The sequence below is a fragment of the Mustela lutreola genome, chromosome 3 (genome assembly GCF_030435805.1).
Source record: "Mustela lutreola isolate mMusLut2 chromosome 3, mMusLut2.pri, whole genome shotgun sequence".
In the NCBI taxonomy this organism is placed as follows: Eukaryota; Metazoa; Chordata; class Mammalia; order Carnivora; family Mustelidae; genus Mustela; species Mustela lutreola.
Window position 1 is genome coordinate 182,291,943 of NC_081292.1, and position 18,063 is coordinate 182,310,005.

Below are 18,063 nucleotides of genomic sequence, written 5' to 3' on the forward strand. Positions count from 1 at the left end.
AAACTTAAAAACCGTAACATATTTAGAAAAGCTGCCTTAATATTCTTCACTGGTAACAGAGAGCTTTACTTAATGAATATATCAACATGTATTTAATTGACAGGCTACCGGTAGACACCTCCGTTGTTTCCATTCTTTTGTTATTACACATAGTGACTATCCTTGTAATTTACTTTTCCTAAGTGTAGATGTACGAGTCAATTCCCAGCCGTGGAATATAGCTGAAACAAGGAATGTTTGGGGGCACCTGACTGACTGGGTCGGAAGAACATGTGATTCTTGATCTTGGGGTCATGGGTTTGAGCCTCACATCGGGTATAGAGATAGCTTAAATAAATAAATAAGCTTAGTGACGCCCGGATGGCTCAGTGGGTTAAGCCTCTGCCTTCCGCTCAGGTCATGATCTCAGGGTCCTGGGATGGAGTCCCGCATCAGGCTCTCTGCTCAGCAGGGAGCCTGCTTCCTTCTCTCTCTGCCTGCCTCTCTGCCTACTGGTGATCTCTCTGTCAAATAAATAAATAAAATCTTAAAATAAATAAATAAATAGATAGATAAATAAACTTAAATAAAAGGGAATATTAGTACCTTTAATCTTGGTCCGCTCATGCCAGATTGTCTTCCAGAGAGATTGCACATGTAAATTCCTACCAGTCACGCAGGAGAGTAAGAGAGTACCGTGGGTGGTGGGTTCACGCTAAGTTCTCAGGCTGTGCGGGACAGGATGGGATGGCTACAGCCTCAGGTCTCTACTCTTCCACTTCCAGCCGGCTTCCTTCGTCCCTTCTTCCTCCTCACCGTTCTTCCTTGGAGCAGATGTCATTTCTTCGGTGGTGTTGCTGTTATCTTTCCTTTCCTAATGTAATTCTTGATATTCCACAAATTTGGCCATTTTATAGTTTCTAGGAGTCACAGCCTCAGGTTTTTTTGTTTTGTTTTTTAATTTGTTTTGTTTGTTTGTTTTGTGGCAGGAAGAGCCCACGGGCTTTGGAGCCCGCAGGACTGAATTTGTCCTTCAGCTCCACCCCTTTGACTGTTTGTGTTACCTGGGATAAGTCATTGCATTTTTATGAGGTTTGGCGTCATCATCTGTAAAGTGGGGATGCCAGTCCTCACCTTACTGCTGATTTTAATTGAGCTTTTATTTTATTTTTTTTTTAAAAGATTTTTATTTATTTATTTGACAGACAGAGATCACAAGTAGGCAGAGAGGCAGGCAGAGAGAGAGGTAGAAGCAGGCTCCCTGCCGAGCAGAGAGCCCGATGCGGGGCTCGATCCCAGGACCCTGGGATCACGACCTGAGCCGAAGGCAGAGGCTTTAACCCACTGAGCCACCCAGGTGCCCCTAATTGAGCTTTTAGATTAAAGCCAAGACCATACATAGTATTACTTAACTTTAGCATTATTGTGGCCCTTTGAGAGCAAATACTCTGACTCCCTAATTTTTCCTTGAAGAACCTAAGGACCATGAGAGCGCTTGGGATTAAGCCATTTTCACATCTGGGTGCTCCGAGAGTCGGGGCTAGAATCTAGATCTAATTCCCAGTCTGTTGCCCTTGTCGCTGTATCCAAACCTGATAGAATAAATCTTGGGATTGCTAACAGCCATTTGGGTCTCCCGCCTCTGGCTTGTCTACGTTTCAATGGGAAATCTGCAGATGAGGGGGGGGGGTATGTTATAAATAGATTTCCTCTGGAAAAGATTGGAACTCCTGCCTCCTTATCCATCACACTTCCTGACCTCCTTAACTGTTGTGAACTCTTCGGGGGCAGAAGCCTCATGGGGTCACAGTATGTGTTGGGCACACAGTAGGTATTTATTGAATTGACTTGTGAAACCACAACTCTTCATTGTCTTTAAATGAAGGGGTGAGGATCTTCCTCACCTCCCCAAGCACTTCAAGATTTTTCTTTGTAGTTTCTGTGGATTTGCTTTGAAACCCAGTACTTCAACCACAGGCATTGTCCGAACTAACTGATCTCTGATTTAAGTTAGTGTGTTAGTGGGCATCTAACTTTGAAATGAGTTATACTCCAGTGATTCAGAGTGACATAACCAATTTTATGAAATTACTTGAGAAGTTGAAATATTTAACTGTTATTTATTTATTTGGCTATATAGACATTGGAGTCTGATAAATAACTTCTGGCCTTACCATATTTAATTAGACATGACATTGATTAATAACTGTTTCTCATTCTGTTTCATGTTGTCAGATTTACCACCACTCAAAGAGATGTCTGTTAAGGTGGGCTCCCAGAGAGAGGCTGGTTGTCCCTTTAAGGAGTTTCTGTTATTTGAGGGCTGTCACCAGAGGGAAGGCAATGCTCCTTGGTTACCAACTTTGATTACTTTCAGCTCCCCGCTCCAAACACTGACTTGCTTTCATCTGAGGAGTCCCCTGTTTCTCCTCCTGATCTCCCCCAAACGGGATCAAACCTAACCAAACAATTCCTAGGAACGAGGGTTGGGTCTGGAGCAGGTGAATGTTCCCAAAGCAGATCTTTGGTCTCATTTTGAGCGTACTTCCTGCTTATCCTCAGGATCTGAACTGAGGACCAGGGCCAGCTTGGGGTGTGCAGCATGATGGTGAGAAGTGACGGATGTTTACAACTACATTTGACTTCTGGTCTTCTACTCTGCATCAGTATCCCTGCATTGGCCGGGTCCTGGTGGTGGTGCAGAAGCTGCGGGCTCTAACCCTTACCACCCCCACCTCCCCCAATCTCTTCTCTTGTGCTCTGTCCTTAGAGAAGCCTGGGGGGTGGGCTGACGATGGCCAGTGCCTGTTTTTCTAAAGTTCCATTGGAAACCCACCACCGTCATGTATTACATGTTGTCTGTGGTCGCTTTCCTGCTGCAGCAGTGGAGCTGAGCACTGTGACGGCCTGTATGGGCCCCAGAGCTGAAAATATTGACCCCCTGGCCCATGCGGAATGAGTTGCTGACCTCTGATCTTGGGCATTTCTTCATGGTGACTCCTTGGGCTCATCTCTTTGGGGGAAGGGAAAGGGACTCACAAAGAGATGAATGATTCTAGTTACTTTCTTTGGCTAAGGCTTTTTTCTTTCTCAGGCTAGTGGACACCTTGTGCGGGTGGATTATTCTCTATAGTTATACGTTGTTACGTGAGAACACAGTCCCAGCGGCACAATGGTGTGCTCATGCTTGTGTCCTTCTTACCTTGGAAGACACCTAGGAGTGAGGTGTGCTGGCGAGTTTCTTCCTTCCTAGGCTGGCCTCTCGGGGACTGGCTGGTTTCTGTCCTGATGATCTCAGACTTTGTGACCTTCCTGGGAGCAGAGTGAAACTCTGGGCTCATTCTGGGCTATCGTCAGCCCTGAACTGGCTTGTAATCAGTGTCTGGGTCTAATCCGAGACAAATTCCAAGGCTCTCTACTGTCTGTTGCTTTTTGTCTAATGTTATGCTCCAGCCAGCACACTCTGTTTTAGCCACGCCCACTTTCCTAAAGTTCTACTTGGATCTTCTGCTTTTGTCTCCTGCTCTGTGGAGAGTTGAAGCAACACCTTTCTCTTACCAACCTTTTAAAATCACCACCCCAGGCTGCCTCTCCACGTGTCCTCCTCTGTTCTTCCCACCCTTTAATCTAGGCTACAAAGAAAACCCTTGAACTTCTTTCACCTACCTATTTTGTTACTATATTGTTACAGTCATGCCAATGGGTTCCTTGCTTATGAAATGGTAAGTTCCGGTGAAAACATTTATTTTGCAGTATTTTTCTAGTTCCTAAAACAGTGGGGAGTACTCCATGCCTGTTGGCTGATTGATATCTCTTGCATGAAAGGTCTCCCAGCATCTGATTCGTCCTCTCATGGGCATGAGTCTGACCTTGCAGTGCCAAGTGAGGGAGCTAGCAACCATGCTTCGTATGAAAGATCTAGAGATCCAGGACTACCAGGAGAGTGGGGCTGTGCTGAGCCGAGGTGAGAGGGCATTCTTTGGGGGTGTTGGGTGGGGAGTGGGACAGATGGTTAAAGGGACTCAGGAAAGGGGAGGGTCATCTGCATTAGAGGGGTGCTTCCCCGAGGAGGTGGGGTGCTGGGTCCTGACCGTAACTGGAGACTTGATGCCGGTGACACTTCCCTCTGCCTCAAGGACCCGACTGGCACCCGAGTCACCCATAGATGCTGTAACCCATCCAGCCCTGCCCTGGGCAATGGCAAGGACAGACCTTGGAAAAGGGCCAACAGCTGTATAAAACTGGGGAGTGGGGGCAGGCAACACACACTTGGGACCTTCTGAAGCACAGTTCCAGCTTCAGAATAAAAATTCAGTTCGACCTTCGTCTTTGTGGCAGGAAGAATGCCTAGAGTGTACACGCCACTGGACATGTCCTGTGTGGTTGATTGCCCTCTCCTCTGCCTCCTGTTCCCTCACATACTTTCATCCCTTCTCCCAGTGGACTCTGGGTGTTGCACGTGTTTGTGCTCCCTCCCCAGAAATCTTGGGCTCTTTTTCTTTTCCTTCTCACAGGCAGGAAACTCATCCTAAGACTAATATTTCTTTTCTGTATCCCTTCTTATTACAGATCGGTTGAAGACAGAGCCATTTGAAGAAAATTCCTTCTTGGAACAATTTATGGTAGAGGTAGAGTATATCACGATAAGGATTTCCTTTCCCCTTGCACAGTTTTGCTTTATTTTCTCTTTCTAGGTGCCTGAGTACTGACTTGCATTTTGGGTGTTAGGTGGCTTGCATGCTTGGAAAACCTTTCTCTGGATAAGTTGCCTATAGAAAATCTGATAAAACTTGAGATGCCCATGGGGAAGATGGGGTGAAATAAGGGGCAAGAATATAAAAGGCAGAAGTGGGCTGGTCAACATTTGTAAAAACATCTCTCTGTTCACATCCCTAGGAATTTCATTTAGAATTCCCTAACCTTGGAAAGTTTGGTTGACCAGTTGGTCCATTTTTGCTTGTTAAGATCTGATCGCAGGTCTGGATTATAGAATGGGTGGGGGGGCTAGTCATTATTACTGGTCTGGGCCCCTCCAATATCCCACAGCAGAGGAAGGTGAAAAGCACAGGATTACCATTTGGGAACTGTCTTGTGGGCACAGTAGGCTGTGGAAAATCACAGTGTTTATACAAGGGGACTGGCAAAGGAATGAATGGGGAGTAGATAATTGTGGCCTGTCAGAAGCTTCTGCCTAGGTTTCCCTTCTAAGGATTAAGCTTGGCCAAAAGAAACATCTATTAAATGCCAAACAGGGGGAGTATTAATAATAGTGACCTTTGATAATACCAGTCAATATTGATCTTCTCCTTCTCTAACTCTTTTAGGACTTGTTGCTTGTACAGTTGGTACCTTAGCATTATTGCCCTTTTTTCTAATTATACATGTGACCCAAGTTGGTGCTTCACTATGTAAGCAAATAATGCTATTATAATATCGTGTTCTGTATAGATCATTCGTATTTCTGTCTTGCCATCTAGGCTACTTTGTAAATCCCTTGTGGACAAGGATTGTGACTCATATTTCTTTTGAATATGAAACTGATATTTTTCCCAGGGCTGGGCAGGAAGAAAGCAGGTGTTTTTGACTTGGAACCTTCTGTTCTGCCTCTGTACATTGGCTGAGCAAAGATGCCATCATGCTTCGGAGCTTAACACTAAGAACAAAAAAGGCAAGTTGAGTGCTGAGTCCATCTACTGAAGCAGTCTAACTCTGGAGAAGAAGAGAAGCTCACACTGTTACATCTTGAAGTAGAATAGATTTCAAGTCTTTATGGGGAAAGAGAGACCATTAAACCTAGACTTGCCACAGAGAGATTTCCTCGGCCATTTTTCTGTCAGATAGCTTCCTCCGTCTCTAAGTCTTCATATTAAGGAGGCTAACACAGGCTGGGGGCGACATACTGATTCCCTGCCCCAGCCCCTTAGCTAAACAATGCAAGGCTTATTCTTAGCCCAGCAGAAGGTCCCTTCCTGATCCGGTGCCCACATACCCCTCTAGCTTGGTTTCTTGATATTTTTCATTATGAACTTTATGCTTTAAGTCACAGAGAATGACTTTGGATTGCCAAAATGCCTTCCTCTAGCCTTAACGTCTTGGCATGCATTGTTCCCTTTATCTATAACACCCAGTGCCCTGGCCTTATCTACCTTGTAAATTTCTATTAGTCTTTTAAGTGTGGGCTTTGACTTCTTTGGGAGACTTTTCCAGACTCTCCCTGTAAAGATAATCCTTCTTCCCTGCTGCTGTCCTACCTTGGTTCCTACCTCTGTTTTACCACTTATAACTGTGTGATAGATTCTGGTGTTTATATGTCTGTGAGACTGTGCCTTTCTCCTCTATTGATCTCTGAACGTTTTGGGGACAAGGACTGCATCGAATGTATTTCTATGTCCCCTGTGCCGAACACAGTGCGTAGGAGTAGCAGGTTCTCCATAAGTCTGTCGAAGAAGATGTTGATAAACATGTGCTGGGAACGGGGGGGTGAGGGGGATCTCATGAAAGTTGGGGAAATGTGGCCTGTGGATACAGTGCTGCTTGTGACCTCTGTATCTGGGGTCTTGGGTTCTTCTCCTGGTTTATTTTGCAGCTTTGGTTGAATCAGTGCTCCCAGAGCCTCTGTTTTCTCATTTGTCCAATTGGAAGCTCATCTCTTCCATGCTTTGGGGGCAGGGGTGGGGGCAGGACACAACCCTGCAGTTGTGGAATGAGAAAGCATACAGAAGCTCGGGGTAGCCCAGGAGGCATATTGGTGTTTTGGAATCAATTACTTCATGAATACTGGTCTTCTAAGCCCTGGGTGGACCACACCCAAACCACAGAGACTTAGAGAATTTTATATATCTTCAAAGGATCTGAGAAACAGGTAGCTGTAGTTTTCCATTTCCTGGGTGAAGAAGGTGGGCCTCAGACAGGGTAGGTGACTTGCCTAAGGTCATGTTGCTGTAGCTGGACGTTTAGGAGGAGGGATCATCCCTGTTCTGCTGCTCTAATGGGTCCTGTACACCAGTTAGAGGAGGGTTAAGGGCTAGGAGAGTGTGGCATACTCCCAATCTCGCAAGGACAGGATCACTGCACTGTCCTCCAGGATCACGGAGTGTCCCGCGTACCTGCTAGAACCAGCTTCCTCATGGGACTGCAGAATTTCTTATGGCCACTGCACCTTTTCAGTGACTCTGCTTGTCTGGGGTCCTACAAACAGGACACAGAAGGGTCATGGGGTCACCTAAGACAGCTGAAAGGATGTGCCATCAAAATAAGCAACATAGGAAGATAAACAAACCAGGGACAGAAAGCCTGGGACGAAGGTGCGGGGGACGGGGGGGGGGTGGAGCAGGGCTGATGTCAGAGGGGCCTCACGGTCAGTGCTGGGGTCTGTTTTTCCTGGTTCTAAGAGAGAGGCCATAGAGATCGGGCGCAGAGGGCAGTAGGACAGGGAGGATTCTAGGATACTAGGGCCAGCAAAAATATTTAAGGGTTGACCAGGGGTTATGTCTTCATATTTGGTTCTTTTGTTTTTCCTCCCCTGCCCCCCTAGCCTTGGATTTCGCATTTCCAGGGAGCCCAAGGGGGCCCATCGATGGTGGCCTGACTGGAGGGGGCGTCCTGGCAGTGTTCTTTGGGTCAGCTGCGAGGAGTGGCTGCTGGTGTGCTCTTCATAGAGGGAAGATCCCCACAGAGAGCATCTCCTAGGACTGGGGGCTGGGAGGCACTGTTCAGAGTGGGAGATGAGTCAAGGATTCGGGAATGATTCCTACATGGCCCAGGAACTGCGTGAGCAAAGTTTAGGAGGATGAGGCTGGTGTGGCCTTCTCTCACTCTGGTCCACTGGAGGGAGTTCCTTCCCCCAGCCCTGTCCCTGCCTCCCCCTCTCCATCTGGTTGCCATCAGGCTGTGCGGCTGCTGGCGGGCTCTTTATTTATTTATCCCAGTGTAATGGGGTGAGGAGGGATCTGGCCTGAGGCTGGCATTCCGAGGCCATGCCACTGAGCCACAGGCGGTTGGCCTGGGTGTGTGAGTCACTGGGGCTGCGTGCTGCTCAAACCAGACGCGGCCAGGCTCAGGGACAGCAGGCAGCCCAAAATAGAGCCCCGCCCTCTGCAGCTGGCAACCTCTGGCCAGGAATCAGCCCTTGACACCAAAACCTGAGCAGTTGCATGAAGTTGGCTTCTTTAAGGGGCGGGGGTTGGGGTGGGCACTTCACAGCGAGATCCTCTCCGTCCCTGTCTTCAGAGGAAAGTATTGGGTCCGCCCGACACTCCCATTGCGGCGTGCCATTTAATCTGTTCAGTGTAATACCTTCACGAATTTTTACCGTGTACTTACAGTTATGTACCTATGGTGGACACTGATTTGCTGAGCATCCTAAATGGTGCTCAGGCAGATACTTCTAGTTGGGAAGATATTCTTTACTGCTCTTAGAAAGCTAGGGGTTTTATCAAAGCTGCCTGGGGAAAGAGGAGGAGTCATTTAACCTGGAGATTGCCTTCTGGTTGATTTCATCCATGGAGGACAGCTTCTGCTCGGTTTCCTCAGCTGGCGTCCCACGCTTCACCTGCCACTTCAATGTTAGTGTCACTCAAGACTGTGTCCTTCTCGCCTCGCTCTTCTCTCTCTGGGTCGTCTCATCCAGATCTCTCTTGGAACTGTCACTCGTATGCCACCGAGGGCCAATTTTCTATCTTCATTAGGCAGCCCACATTTCTTTCTGCACTTTTATTTGACTTCTACTTGGATATTCCACATTGTAGCACCCTATCCATGTCCAAAATAGACCCCCTACACCTCCCTACACCTCAGAAGAGATCAAATTCTCTTCCGGCATTCCTTATCTTGGGGAATCATACCCGTATCCATTCAGCTTTCGAAGCTGGGAACTTGGGAGGTACCTACTTTTCTCTTTGTCCTGATTTCCAAAGCCTAACTCGTCAGCTGTCTCTTGAATCTGCTCTCCTCTCTTCTGGCATCCATTGCTAAGAGTAGCAGCTATCCCCCCCAGCCCCCGGCCCACAACATTTTCTGGTTCTGGTCTGCCCTTCCAGCAGCCTCCTGACTTGTCACACGGTCAGTCCTTACTCCTCTTCCAGTCGAGTCTGTATTACAGCAGAGTGGTGTCTTTGAAACAGAAACTGCAAGCCGATTGCTTGGTCATTCAGTGGTTCCACCTCCTGGCATGGCACACAAGGTCGTTCATGCTTTGGTCCCCTTGCCCTCTGCAGCCTGATTCGTGGCCACTCTGGCACACGGAAGTCTTGATGCCCATACGTCCCTTGACCAGTTTGCCTGGACTTCTCTTCCCTCTTGTGCTCGAGACAGACCCCTACTCAACTTTCCTGACTGCACAGACTTCATCCCTCTCGTGAGTTTTCCATGAGCATTTTTCCTTTCCTCAGCCCTCTTCTTTCAGGCGCTGGCATACTCTCCTGCTGTTCCCAAAGCCTCCAGTACAGACCTCTGCCATAGCGTTTGGCATAAGCGAGGATATGGAAATGAAAAGGACGGATAGGGAGGCGGGAAAACTGAGTTGGCCCATCTACCCTCATTTAGGTTTTTCCTTCGTAAAGCTTGTGACTTCCTTCTCCTCAATGTTTTCTTTCTTTTTTTTTTTTTTTTTTAATTTATTTGACAGACAGAGATCACAAGTAGGCGGAGAGTCAGGCAGAGAGAGGGAGAGGGAAGCAGGCTCCCTACTGAGCAGAGAGCCCGATGCGGGGCTCGATTCCAGGACCCTGAGATCATGACCCGAGCCAAAGGCAGAGGCTTTAACCCACTGAGCCACCCGGGCGCCCCTCCTCAATGTTTTCTTAACGTGGCTTCCATATTATGAATCTCTTCTGCTTTTTTCCCTACTTCATTGGTTTGCTCCTTCTCAGAATCTCTTGCTGGTTCTTCTTCTCCCTTACCTTTTTTTTTTTTTTTTTAAGTAATCTCTACACCCAACACAGGGCTGAACTCACAGCCCTGACACCCCAGGATCAAGAGTCCCATGCTCCTTTGACTGAGGCAGCCGGGCACCCCTCCCTTACCTCTTAATGTGGGAGTGCCCCAGGATTCCGTCCTCGGTGCTCTTATCTTTTTTCACTTGAGTGATCTCAGGGAGTCCCCTGGCTTTCACTTCCGCCTTGTCGGCGAATCCCGGATTTAATCTCTATTCTTAGACCTCGCCCCCAAACTCTGGACTGCCTGCGCAACATTTCCACATGGAAGTCCAATAGAATCTCAAACTCAGCATGTCCAAACCTGAACTTCTTCTTCTTCTTCTTCTTTTTTTTTTTTTTTAATTTTTATTTATTTATTTATTTAACAGACAGAGATCACAAGTAGGCGGAAAGGCAGGCAGAGAGAGAGGGGGAAGCAGGCTCCCCCACTCAGCAGAGAGCCCAATGCGGGGCCTGATCCCAGGACCCAGGGACCATGACCTGAGCCAAAGGCAGAGGCTTAACCCACTGAGCCACCCAGGCGCCCCCAAACCTGAACTTCTAATCTTACCCCCCAAATTTGCTGTTCCAACAACCTTCTCCCCTTTCATCTGGTGGAAACATCACCCTTTCACTTGCCAGGGCCTCAGACCTTGGAGTCATCCTTGACTTCTGTCTTTCTCTCACACCCCGCATCTGGCCCATCAGGAAATCCTGTTTGCTCTGCCTTCAGAGTACACCCATAATTTCAACTCTGCTGCTGCCATTCTGGTCTGAGCCACAGCTGTCTCTTTCTTGCTTCATTGCAATAGTGTCTTTACTGATGTCCCTGCTGCTCCCTACACCCCTTTCTGGCCCATTACCCACAGAGCAATCTTAATAAAACACAGGTCGCATCGTGATACTCCCCTGCTCAACCTCCTTCATTGGCTTCACATTACACTTCTCCAGTAAAACCCAAAGGCCTTACGGTGGCCTACAAAGCCCTACGGGATCTGGACCTCATTACCCTCCTGCTCTCATCTACTGCTTTCTTCTTCCTTTTCTTCCCTGCACCCTCAGGGGCTGCTTGCTGGTTTTCTAGCTCTCTAACACCACCTGCCTTTGGTTCTTTCTGCTTCCTGTTTCCTCGGCCTGGAATGTTCTTTCTTCAGACACCTGTGTGGCCAACTCCCTCACTTCCTTTATTTCTGGATTAGTTCTCTATTGCTTTATAACCAATTACTCCCAAACGGCATGGTTTAAAACAACAAACGGTTGTGGAGGGCCAGGAATTTGCAAGCAGCTTTGCGAGGTGATTTGGGTTCCGGGTCTCTCGTGAAGTTGTAGTCAAGATGCTGGCTGGGAGGGGCGGAGAAATGACTTCCAGGCTCTCTCATATGGCTGTTGGCTGGAGGTGCCATTGCCCTGTCACAGGGCTGCTCCCATGACATGGTCCTGGCCTCCTCTGGAGCAGAAGATCCCAGAGACAGCCCAAGACCAAAATGGAAATGACAGCCTTTTTATAACCTAATCCCAGGAGTCACAGCACCTCACCCTCTTGCTGTAATCTTTCCGTTGGAAGTGAAGCACCAAGTTCCGGCCACACTCAAAGGGGAGGTTAACTAAGCTCTACTTCTTAAGGAGAGATGTGTCTAAAATACAGTATGTGGTTTTGTTCCAATGTCACCTTCACAATGGAGTTTACAGTGACTATCCTGTTTAAAACTGTAAGCCACATCCTTGCCCCTCAGCACACGGCTCTACGTGTAATTTTTTCCGTAGCACTCATCTTCCAACATATAGGAAAATTTCCTTATTTCCTTACATTCATCGTTCATGGTATCTTCCCCCACTGTTAGAACATGCAGGTGAGCAAGGCCAAGGATGGGTATTTTGTGCCCTGGTTTATCTAAAGTGCATAGAACAGTGCCTCTGCACACAGTAGGCACTCAGTAAATACTTGTTGAGTGGATGAGGCCATCTTAACTTCCTTCTTCTCTTTATTTTCCAGATCTTACAAATAGGCTGTGAATTCATCACCTGTTGGTAGCCTAAGACCCAGATAGCCCTGGGGCAACTAGATGAGTAACCTAAGGAGAGAATTGCCTAAGGAGAGAATGTCAGATTGCCATTCTCCTAGCTGCCTGTTTACTGGGAGATAGTCCCAATTTGGGGATGAACTATAAGCCTTGAGTCTTTTTTTAAATTTAAAGATATTATTTATTTATTTGACACAGAGAGAGAGATCACAAGTAGCCAGAGAGGCAGGCAGTGGTGGAAGGGAAGCAGGCTCCCTGATGAGCAAAGAGCCCCATGCGGGGCTCGATTCCAGACCCTGAGATCATGACCTGAGCTGAAGGCAGAGGCTTAACCCACTGAGCCACCCAGGTGCCCCAAACCTTGAATTTTTTATTCCTGAGAGCCCCCAAAGCCTCTCTTTTAGACCCAGGAAAGAAATTAGATATCTCAAAAACCAAAAGAAGGAGAGCCTACCAAAATCCTGGAAAGAACATTAGTCATACAGCCAAAAGCAAGTTAGTAAGTTTCCTCTTTCCTCACTCTTTCCTCTCCCTGGGCTCTTCCTCCACAGTTAGCAGGGCTGCCCAAGCCTGGTATTCAGTATGTCGAAGAAGATACAGGACTTGGTGTATGTTTCTTCAGTATCCCTCATGGGCATTGTAAAGCAGTGTAAGTCTCGGGGCGTGAGACTGCCCTGTCTTTCATCATGTACATCCGTTCTCCTGTCTAGAGAAAATTGCAGTGAATTCATTCTTCCGGGATTCAGCATTGGACGTGTGTCCGGTGCCTGGTTCTGTGGACATACACGGGGCGATAATACAATCACCAGAGCTCGCTGTGCTTGATGAATGATAGTAAGGGCCATAGTTGTGGAGTCATTGGAAAAACTCCCTGCAAAAGGCAGGACTTGATCTGGACTTTCATGTTGGTTTGGGGTTTTGCTAGGGAAATAGGTGGAAGGCATTTAGCTGGGAAACACATGGGTGAAGGGTGTAAGTCATAATGAATGGGTGAGGATTAGCAGAAAATAGGTTAGCAAGATAAGAACTCGAGGCTAGTTTATTTGGGGGCTTTAAATGCTGGGCTGGAAGTTTGGTAGTGTATTCTGAAGGTAAATGTATTTCAGCTTTTTTTCCCCACTGGGAATCCATTTATTTGCTATTTTCAGTGCAGTTATGAATATCTATCATTACATGCTGTGACTCTCAAACAGGCTCATCTCCCAAGAAGGAGCTGGGGTCTTCCTTCTTGCAGTTATTAATTACTGTTGTAGATAGTGGGAAGCCGTGGAAAGTTTTGGCTGGAGAATTGACATATGAAAGCGATCTTTGGGAAGATTAGGCTGTCGGTGGTATGCCTATGTGAGCAGAAGAATAGTGGTCCTATTGACAGACTAGGAAAACCATGGGTGGGGCTCAATTAAATCTAATCTTGGGCATACAAAGGAATGGTTTTCCTTATTTAAAGCACAAATCCACCAGTATTTGAGCTCTGGAATGAAGATCTCCAGGGAGGAAGGGATGGCTGCATGTATTTCTCAGCTACATTTCTTGGGAATTTTGCCTCCCTTTTGGGGTTTTTTCAGTGTGGTTCTTGTAGGCACCATTGAACCCCACTACCCGTGGCTACCACCTCTTTTCTTTTTGGCCCCAGAATATATTAAAAGGCCTCCTTATTGATTTTCCTGTTATAGGGTATTATAGGGGCTTATACTTTCAAAAGAAAACTTATCAAAAACCTGAGGCAAACAAAAAGGAAATCAATATAAAAATACAAATGGGAGGGGCGCCTGGGTGGCTCAGTGGGTTAAGCCTCTGCCTTGGGCTCAGGTCATGATCCCAGGGTCCTGGGATTGAGCCCCGCATCGGGCTTTTTGCTCAGCGGAGAGCCTGCTTCCCCCTCTCTCTCTACCTACCTCTCTGTCTACTTGTGATTTCTCTCTCTGTCAAATAAATAAATAAAATCTTTAAAAAAAATACAAATGGGATAAAATTACTCATAGCCAAGAGATAGATTTCTGATTCTGGGAGTCCTGATAGTGAAGGACTTGATCAGCTTCCCAATTCTCATATCCTAAAAGCCTCAAAATCAAGTGTTACTCACACAGATGCCTCCAGGGGACAGACAGACGTACAATGTAGATATGTGGTCTGGGTGTAAGACAACAGAGATTTGTAGGGGTCTGTGGAAAACTGGATTGCGTATGCACCCTGTATCTAGATCCCGACAGGCTAGCACAGCTTACCAGACACTGTTCTGGGGGCTTGTATAGTTTACTTCATTGAAAGGAAGTTTCCAACTCCTGAAATGAAAGCTGGTTTTTATTTGTTTGCTTAGCTCCACTGAATCCACTATTAGTCTCTCATTTGGTTTCATTCTCATTTCCAGTTTGAGAAATCTGCTTAGTTCAGAATTGAGCTGTGAGGCAGTGATGACTGAGATCTTATTTCTGGCAAACATCTAGCCTCCTTCGGCCTGAACTGTAAGCTTCTACTACTTCTGGAGCATTTTTGCGAGATCCACATAGTTGAGTCTCTCTCTTCTTCCCCTGGTAGAGGAAGGGTTTCATAAAAGTCCATTCATTTCATTATGATGATTAAACAGTGCTCTAGTCTCTCTCTCTCTATATATAAAGATGGCTTCTATATAATCTGAGTTTGTTTAAAAATATAAGATGAAAGTCTTTTTCCCATACATTTTGGATTTAAATTGATTATAGGACCTACAAGTGGCAGTGCTCTGGGAAGTGATGACACAGTAGTGTTGAAGCTTTGGTTGAGAAAACCTATAGAAATGGAGAGATCTGGAACTCTGCTGCAGAGGAGAAATATTTGAAATTACAAGAATGGACCTTTCTTTCTTTTTTTTTTTTTTTTTTGGCTGGGAAGAGCACAGAGAAAAGAACAAAAGTCCAGTGGATGAGATTTGGGGAACAATTCTCATTGGAAGGAGTCATAGGAGCCAGTGAAGGAAGTGCAAGCAGATAGGAGGAGAATCTGAACAGAGTAGAAATTAACCAAGAAAAGGGAACAGATGGTTAATCGCGCATATCTGTGCATGTGCCAGACACAGTGGCTGGGTGCTTCATCTAACTTATAACTTTTAATCCTTACAGCAAACCTATGAGGTTGGTGGTCTTATTCTCATTTTAAAGATAAAGAAGCAGGGGCTCAAGGGCTAAGTAGTTTGTTTCAGGTCAGCTCACCCGATTTGCTCCTAGTTGTTTACTCAAGTCCCATGTTCTTCCCGCCACCTGGAGGTGACCCACAATGCCACATGTGGGAAAGAGGATGGGTGCCTGTCCGTCCGAAGAAAGACCATAGGCCATCTGTGATCTTGGACAGCATCTGCAAATTTGCAGGCAGCCAGAGAATCAATTGATAAGGCAATGAAGACAATGAGTCTAGAACTCTCACCCAGAGAAGCTGCACGATGAAAAGGCAGTGACAGCCAGCTGCTGAGCTACCGGTGGCTTGAGCAAAGCCCCTTCTGAAGATGAAAAGATGCATGTGTGTCTGAAAGCAAAGGAGAAGCCACTGGAAAGGGACAGACTTAAGCTAGTGAAGAGACAACCATGTGAAAACAGGGAGCTGCGGAGCTGCATGTCCGGGTGGCGGGGGGGAGAAATAATCCTTCCTCTGAGAGTTGTAGATGGTGGGAAGGCATGGGTGATGTTTAGAAGCAGATGACTTGATTTCTGCCTGTTTCCATCCTCTTTCCCCAGGAGACGTAGCCTTTTCAGTTAAGAATTTTAAAGTCCTTCCCAAGGACATTTAGTTCTACTGACTTAAACAGAGAATTGGATGGTCCTGTGACTTTTGTGACTTTTCTGTTAAGGATGGAAGTAGCGAAACTGACAAGTAGAAGTATCAGCTGAAACTGACAAGTACAAGTATCAGCCATGTTCTTTGCCTCTTCTGAGCTCCCATGTCACTTTGTGTCTTTTCTCCCTCACTTATCATAGCAGTACCTTGTAGGCAGGAAGTACACAGTAACCAGTGGTTATAGCTTAAAGGCCTTGGCTTTGGAAGATTCTCTCACATTGGTAAATGTTGTCTCTGGTTATAGAAACAAAGAGGGAAGACAAAGGTATCAAATGATTTACCTTTAAGTTTTCCTGATGTGTCGGCTTCATAACTTTAGCTTTATCTCTGTTCTCTTATTATGGCCTTCCCTTTCTTTTGGACAGTGAGTCACACTGAAAAGTGAGAGACTGAGTCCTACAGATGAGCACATTAGCTGTCTGATGTGTGCAGAACAAGACGTCAGGATTCACAGGCATCCTTATTATCTGCCATAAGGGGATCATCAAGGGAGAAATTGCCAGAAAGTCTCAGGAAGAATTTTTTCCCCCATTCTGTATGGGAGATCTTCACTGTATTTGATTTTGTACTTAGAAGTTTAAACTCTATGTGGATGGGACGTTTTAAGCACCATTGAGAATATTAAATGTTGTGGAATCATGCTGGAAAGTAAAAACATGGTTTCTGCCCTGGAAAGATGGACTTTTGGGGGAGATCAGACCACTGAAACTTACATATATGCAAAGGATTTTCCAAATACACAAACTCTGTGTTAGCACAGAGGGAGAAGAAATAGATTGATTTGGATGGGCTCTGGGCTCCGTAGCAGGCTAGTTTGGAAGAGGTACTTCTGGAAGAGGCGAATCTTGAGCTCAGAGTGTGAAAGAATTTTGTGTGTCTGCCGAGCTAGGTGTTTTATTCAATTACACAATCTGAGAGGCTCTTCCTATGTGTGGTGGTTTGAGGGAATCCTTGAAAAGCTCCTTGCTTTCTGTTACTCCTACCCTGGAAGCCTGAGCAGCTCTGAGGCCATACAATGGAGAATCTTTGACCCCACAGAACCCCTTCCAGTTTGGTATGGGTGAAGCTAGGAATGGGGCGGAGCTTTGAGACAGGATGGCGGTACCCCTTGGTCTAAAGAAGGAATAACTGACAATGGTCTTAGCATTCAGTTTGCCCAGCCTCAGCAGCAGGGGGGAAGAACAGAGGGAAGTTGTGCAATTTAGTGGATACCAAAGGAGGGACACCTCAATACTCCCAGCAGAGTACTCTCCCCCATCTCCCCCCAGTTTTGGGCTAAGCTCTGATATTGAGGTAAATGAGAATCAATAGGAAACAGATGAGATTAGCTATCTACAGAAGCGACCTGTCCTCCTGTTTGTAAATATAGTGCTTATGAGACTCAGTTACAAGTCTTGACAAGGGCTGAGGTGAGTCCCTCAATGAAGGCAATTGTGGCATCTCAGATATATGTAGAGAAGATTAGGGCCATGGGATTTGAGGAGCTGGAAGGGACTTTATCAATCTAAGAATATATTGAACCTTTTTGTTGGGCTTTTGAGGAGATTAGGCCCCACAAAGACAAAAGAACTCTCTAGTAGACTGACAGTGGTAGATCTTGACACCAGGACCCAGGGCTCTGACCTTCTGGTCCAGTGTCACTCCATCATGCCCCATAGCCTTGCCACATGCTACACAGCCGCACTTGGAACTTTAGGTGGGCAGTAGGCAAGACTGGGACCCGTTTGTGAGCGTTACGGAGATTCCACTTACGCAAGAGATGGAAAACTGGGTCCATGGCTAGAGAGCTCTGCCCTGAGGATGGCCTTCTCTCTTCCTCCACATCGCTTTCTTCCAACCTTTGGTCTTGCACACCTCTAGGCTCTTGTAAGCCATTCGAGAAGAACTGTTGTGTAATTATTTCATGAGGTCTGAGGAGGAGATGTACTAGCAGAGGGGAAGAGTGGTATAGAATTAAAAAATGAGAATGAAAGAGTGTCCATTTATCAATGTACCTAGCACGGTGCCAAAGCAGTGATGTAGTAGGACAGGGATGAATGTCTAGTTTTCTCCACAGTATATAAGAACTCTCCCATAAAGTCATTTGCTATTTTCTCTGCCTTTTATTCTTCATCACTGATACAGCCCCAGCCTTATAACCCAATACACCAGCATTTTAATTTCTAAAGCGGTGTCCTGTGATTTTATTTAATTTTATTTTTTTAAAGATTTTATTTATTTATTTGACAGAGATCACAGGTAGGCAGAGAGGCAGGCAGAGAGAGGGAGGGGGAAGTAGGCTCTCAGCTGAGCAGAGAGCCCGATGCGGGGCTTGATCCCAGGACCCAGAGATCATGACCTGAGCT

At 46.4% G+C, this 18,063-nt stretch overlaps 2 protein-coding genes across 6 annotated transcripts in view; both read left to right on the top strand.

Moving 5' to 3' along the window:
- Positions 1-18,063, top strand: part of SLC23A3 (solute carrier family 23 member 3) — a 52,175-nt gene that overhangs the window by 15,938 nt on the left and 18,174 nt on the right. Inside the window, exon 15 of the mRNA XM_059168003.1 lies at positions 4,549-4,607. The gene's annotated coding sequence lies outside the window, so the exon portion shown is untranslated. The remainder of the gene's footprint in view (positions 1-4,548; positions 4,608-18,063) is intronic.
- The window catches only part of NHEJ1 (non-homologous end joining factor 1), an 80,430-nt gene that overhangs the window by 7,710 nt on the left and 54,657 nt on the right, over positions 1-18,063 (top strand). For all 5 annotated transcript variants that reach the window (XM_059168013.1, XM_059168010.1, XM_059168012.1 and 2 more), the window contains exons 4-5: positions 3,805-3,943; positions 4,549-4,607. In XM_059168013.1, the coding sequence (XP_059023996.1) occupies positions 3,805-3,943; positions 4,549-4,607 (198 nt within the window). The remainder of the gene's footprint in view (positions 1-3,804; positions 3,944-4,548; positions 4,608-18,063) is intronic.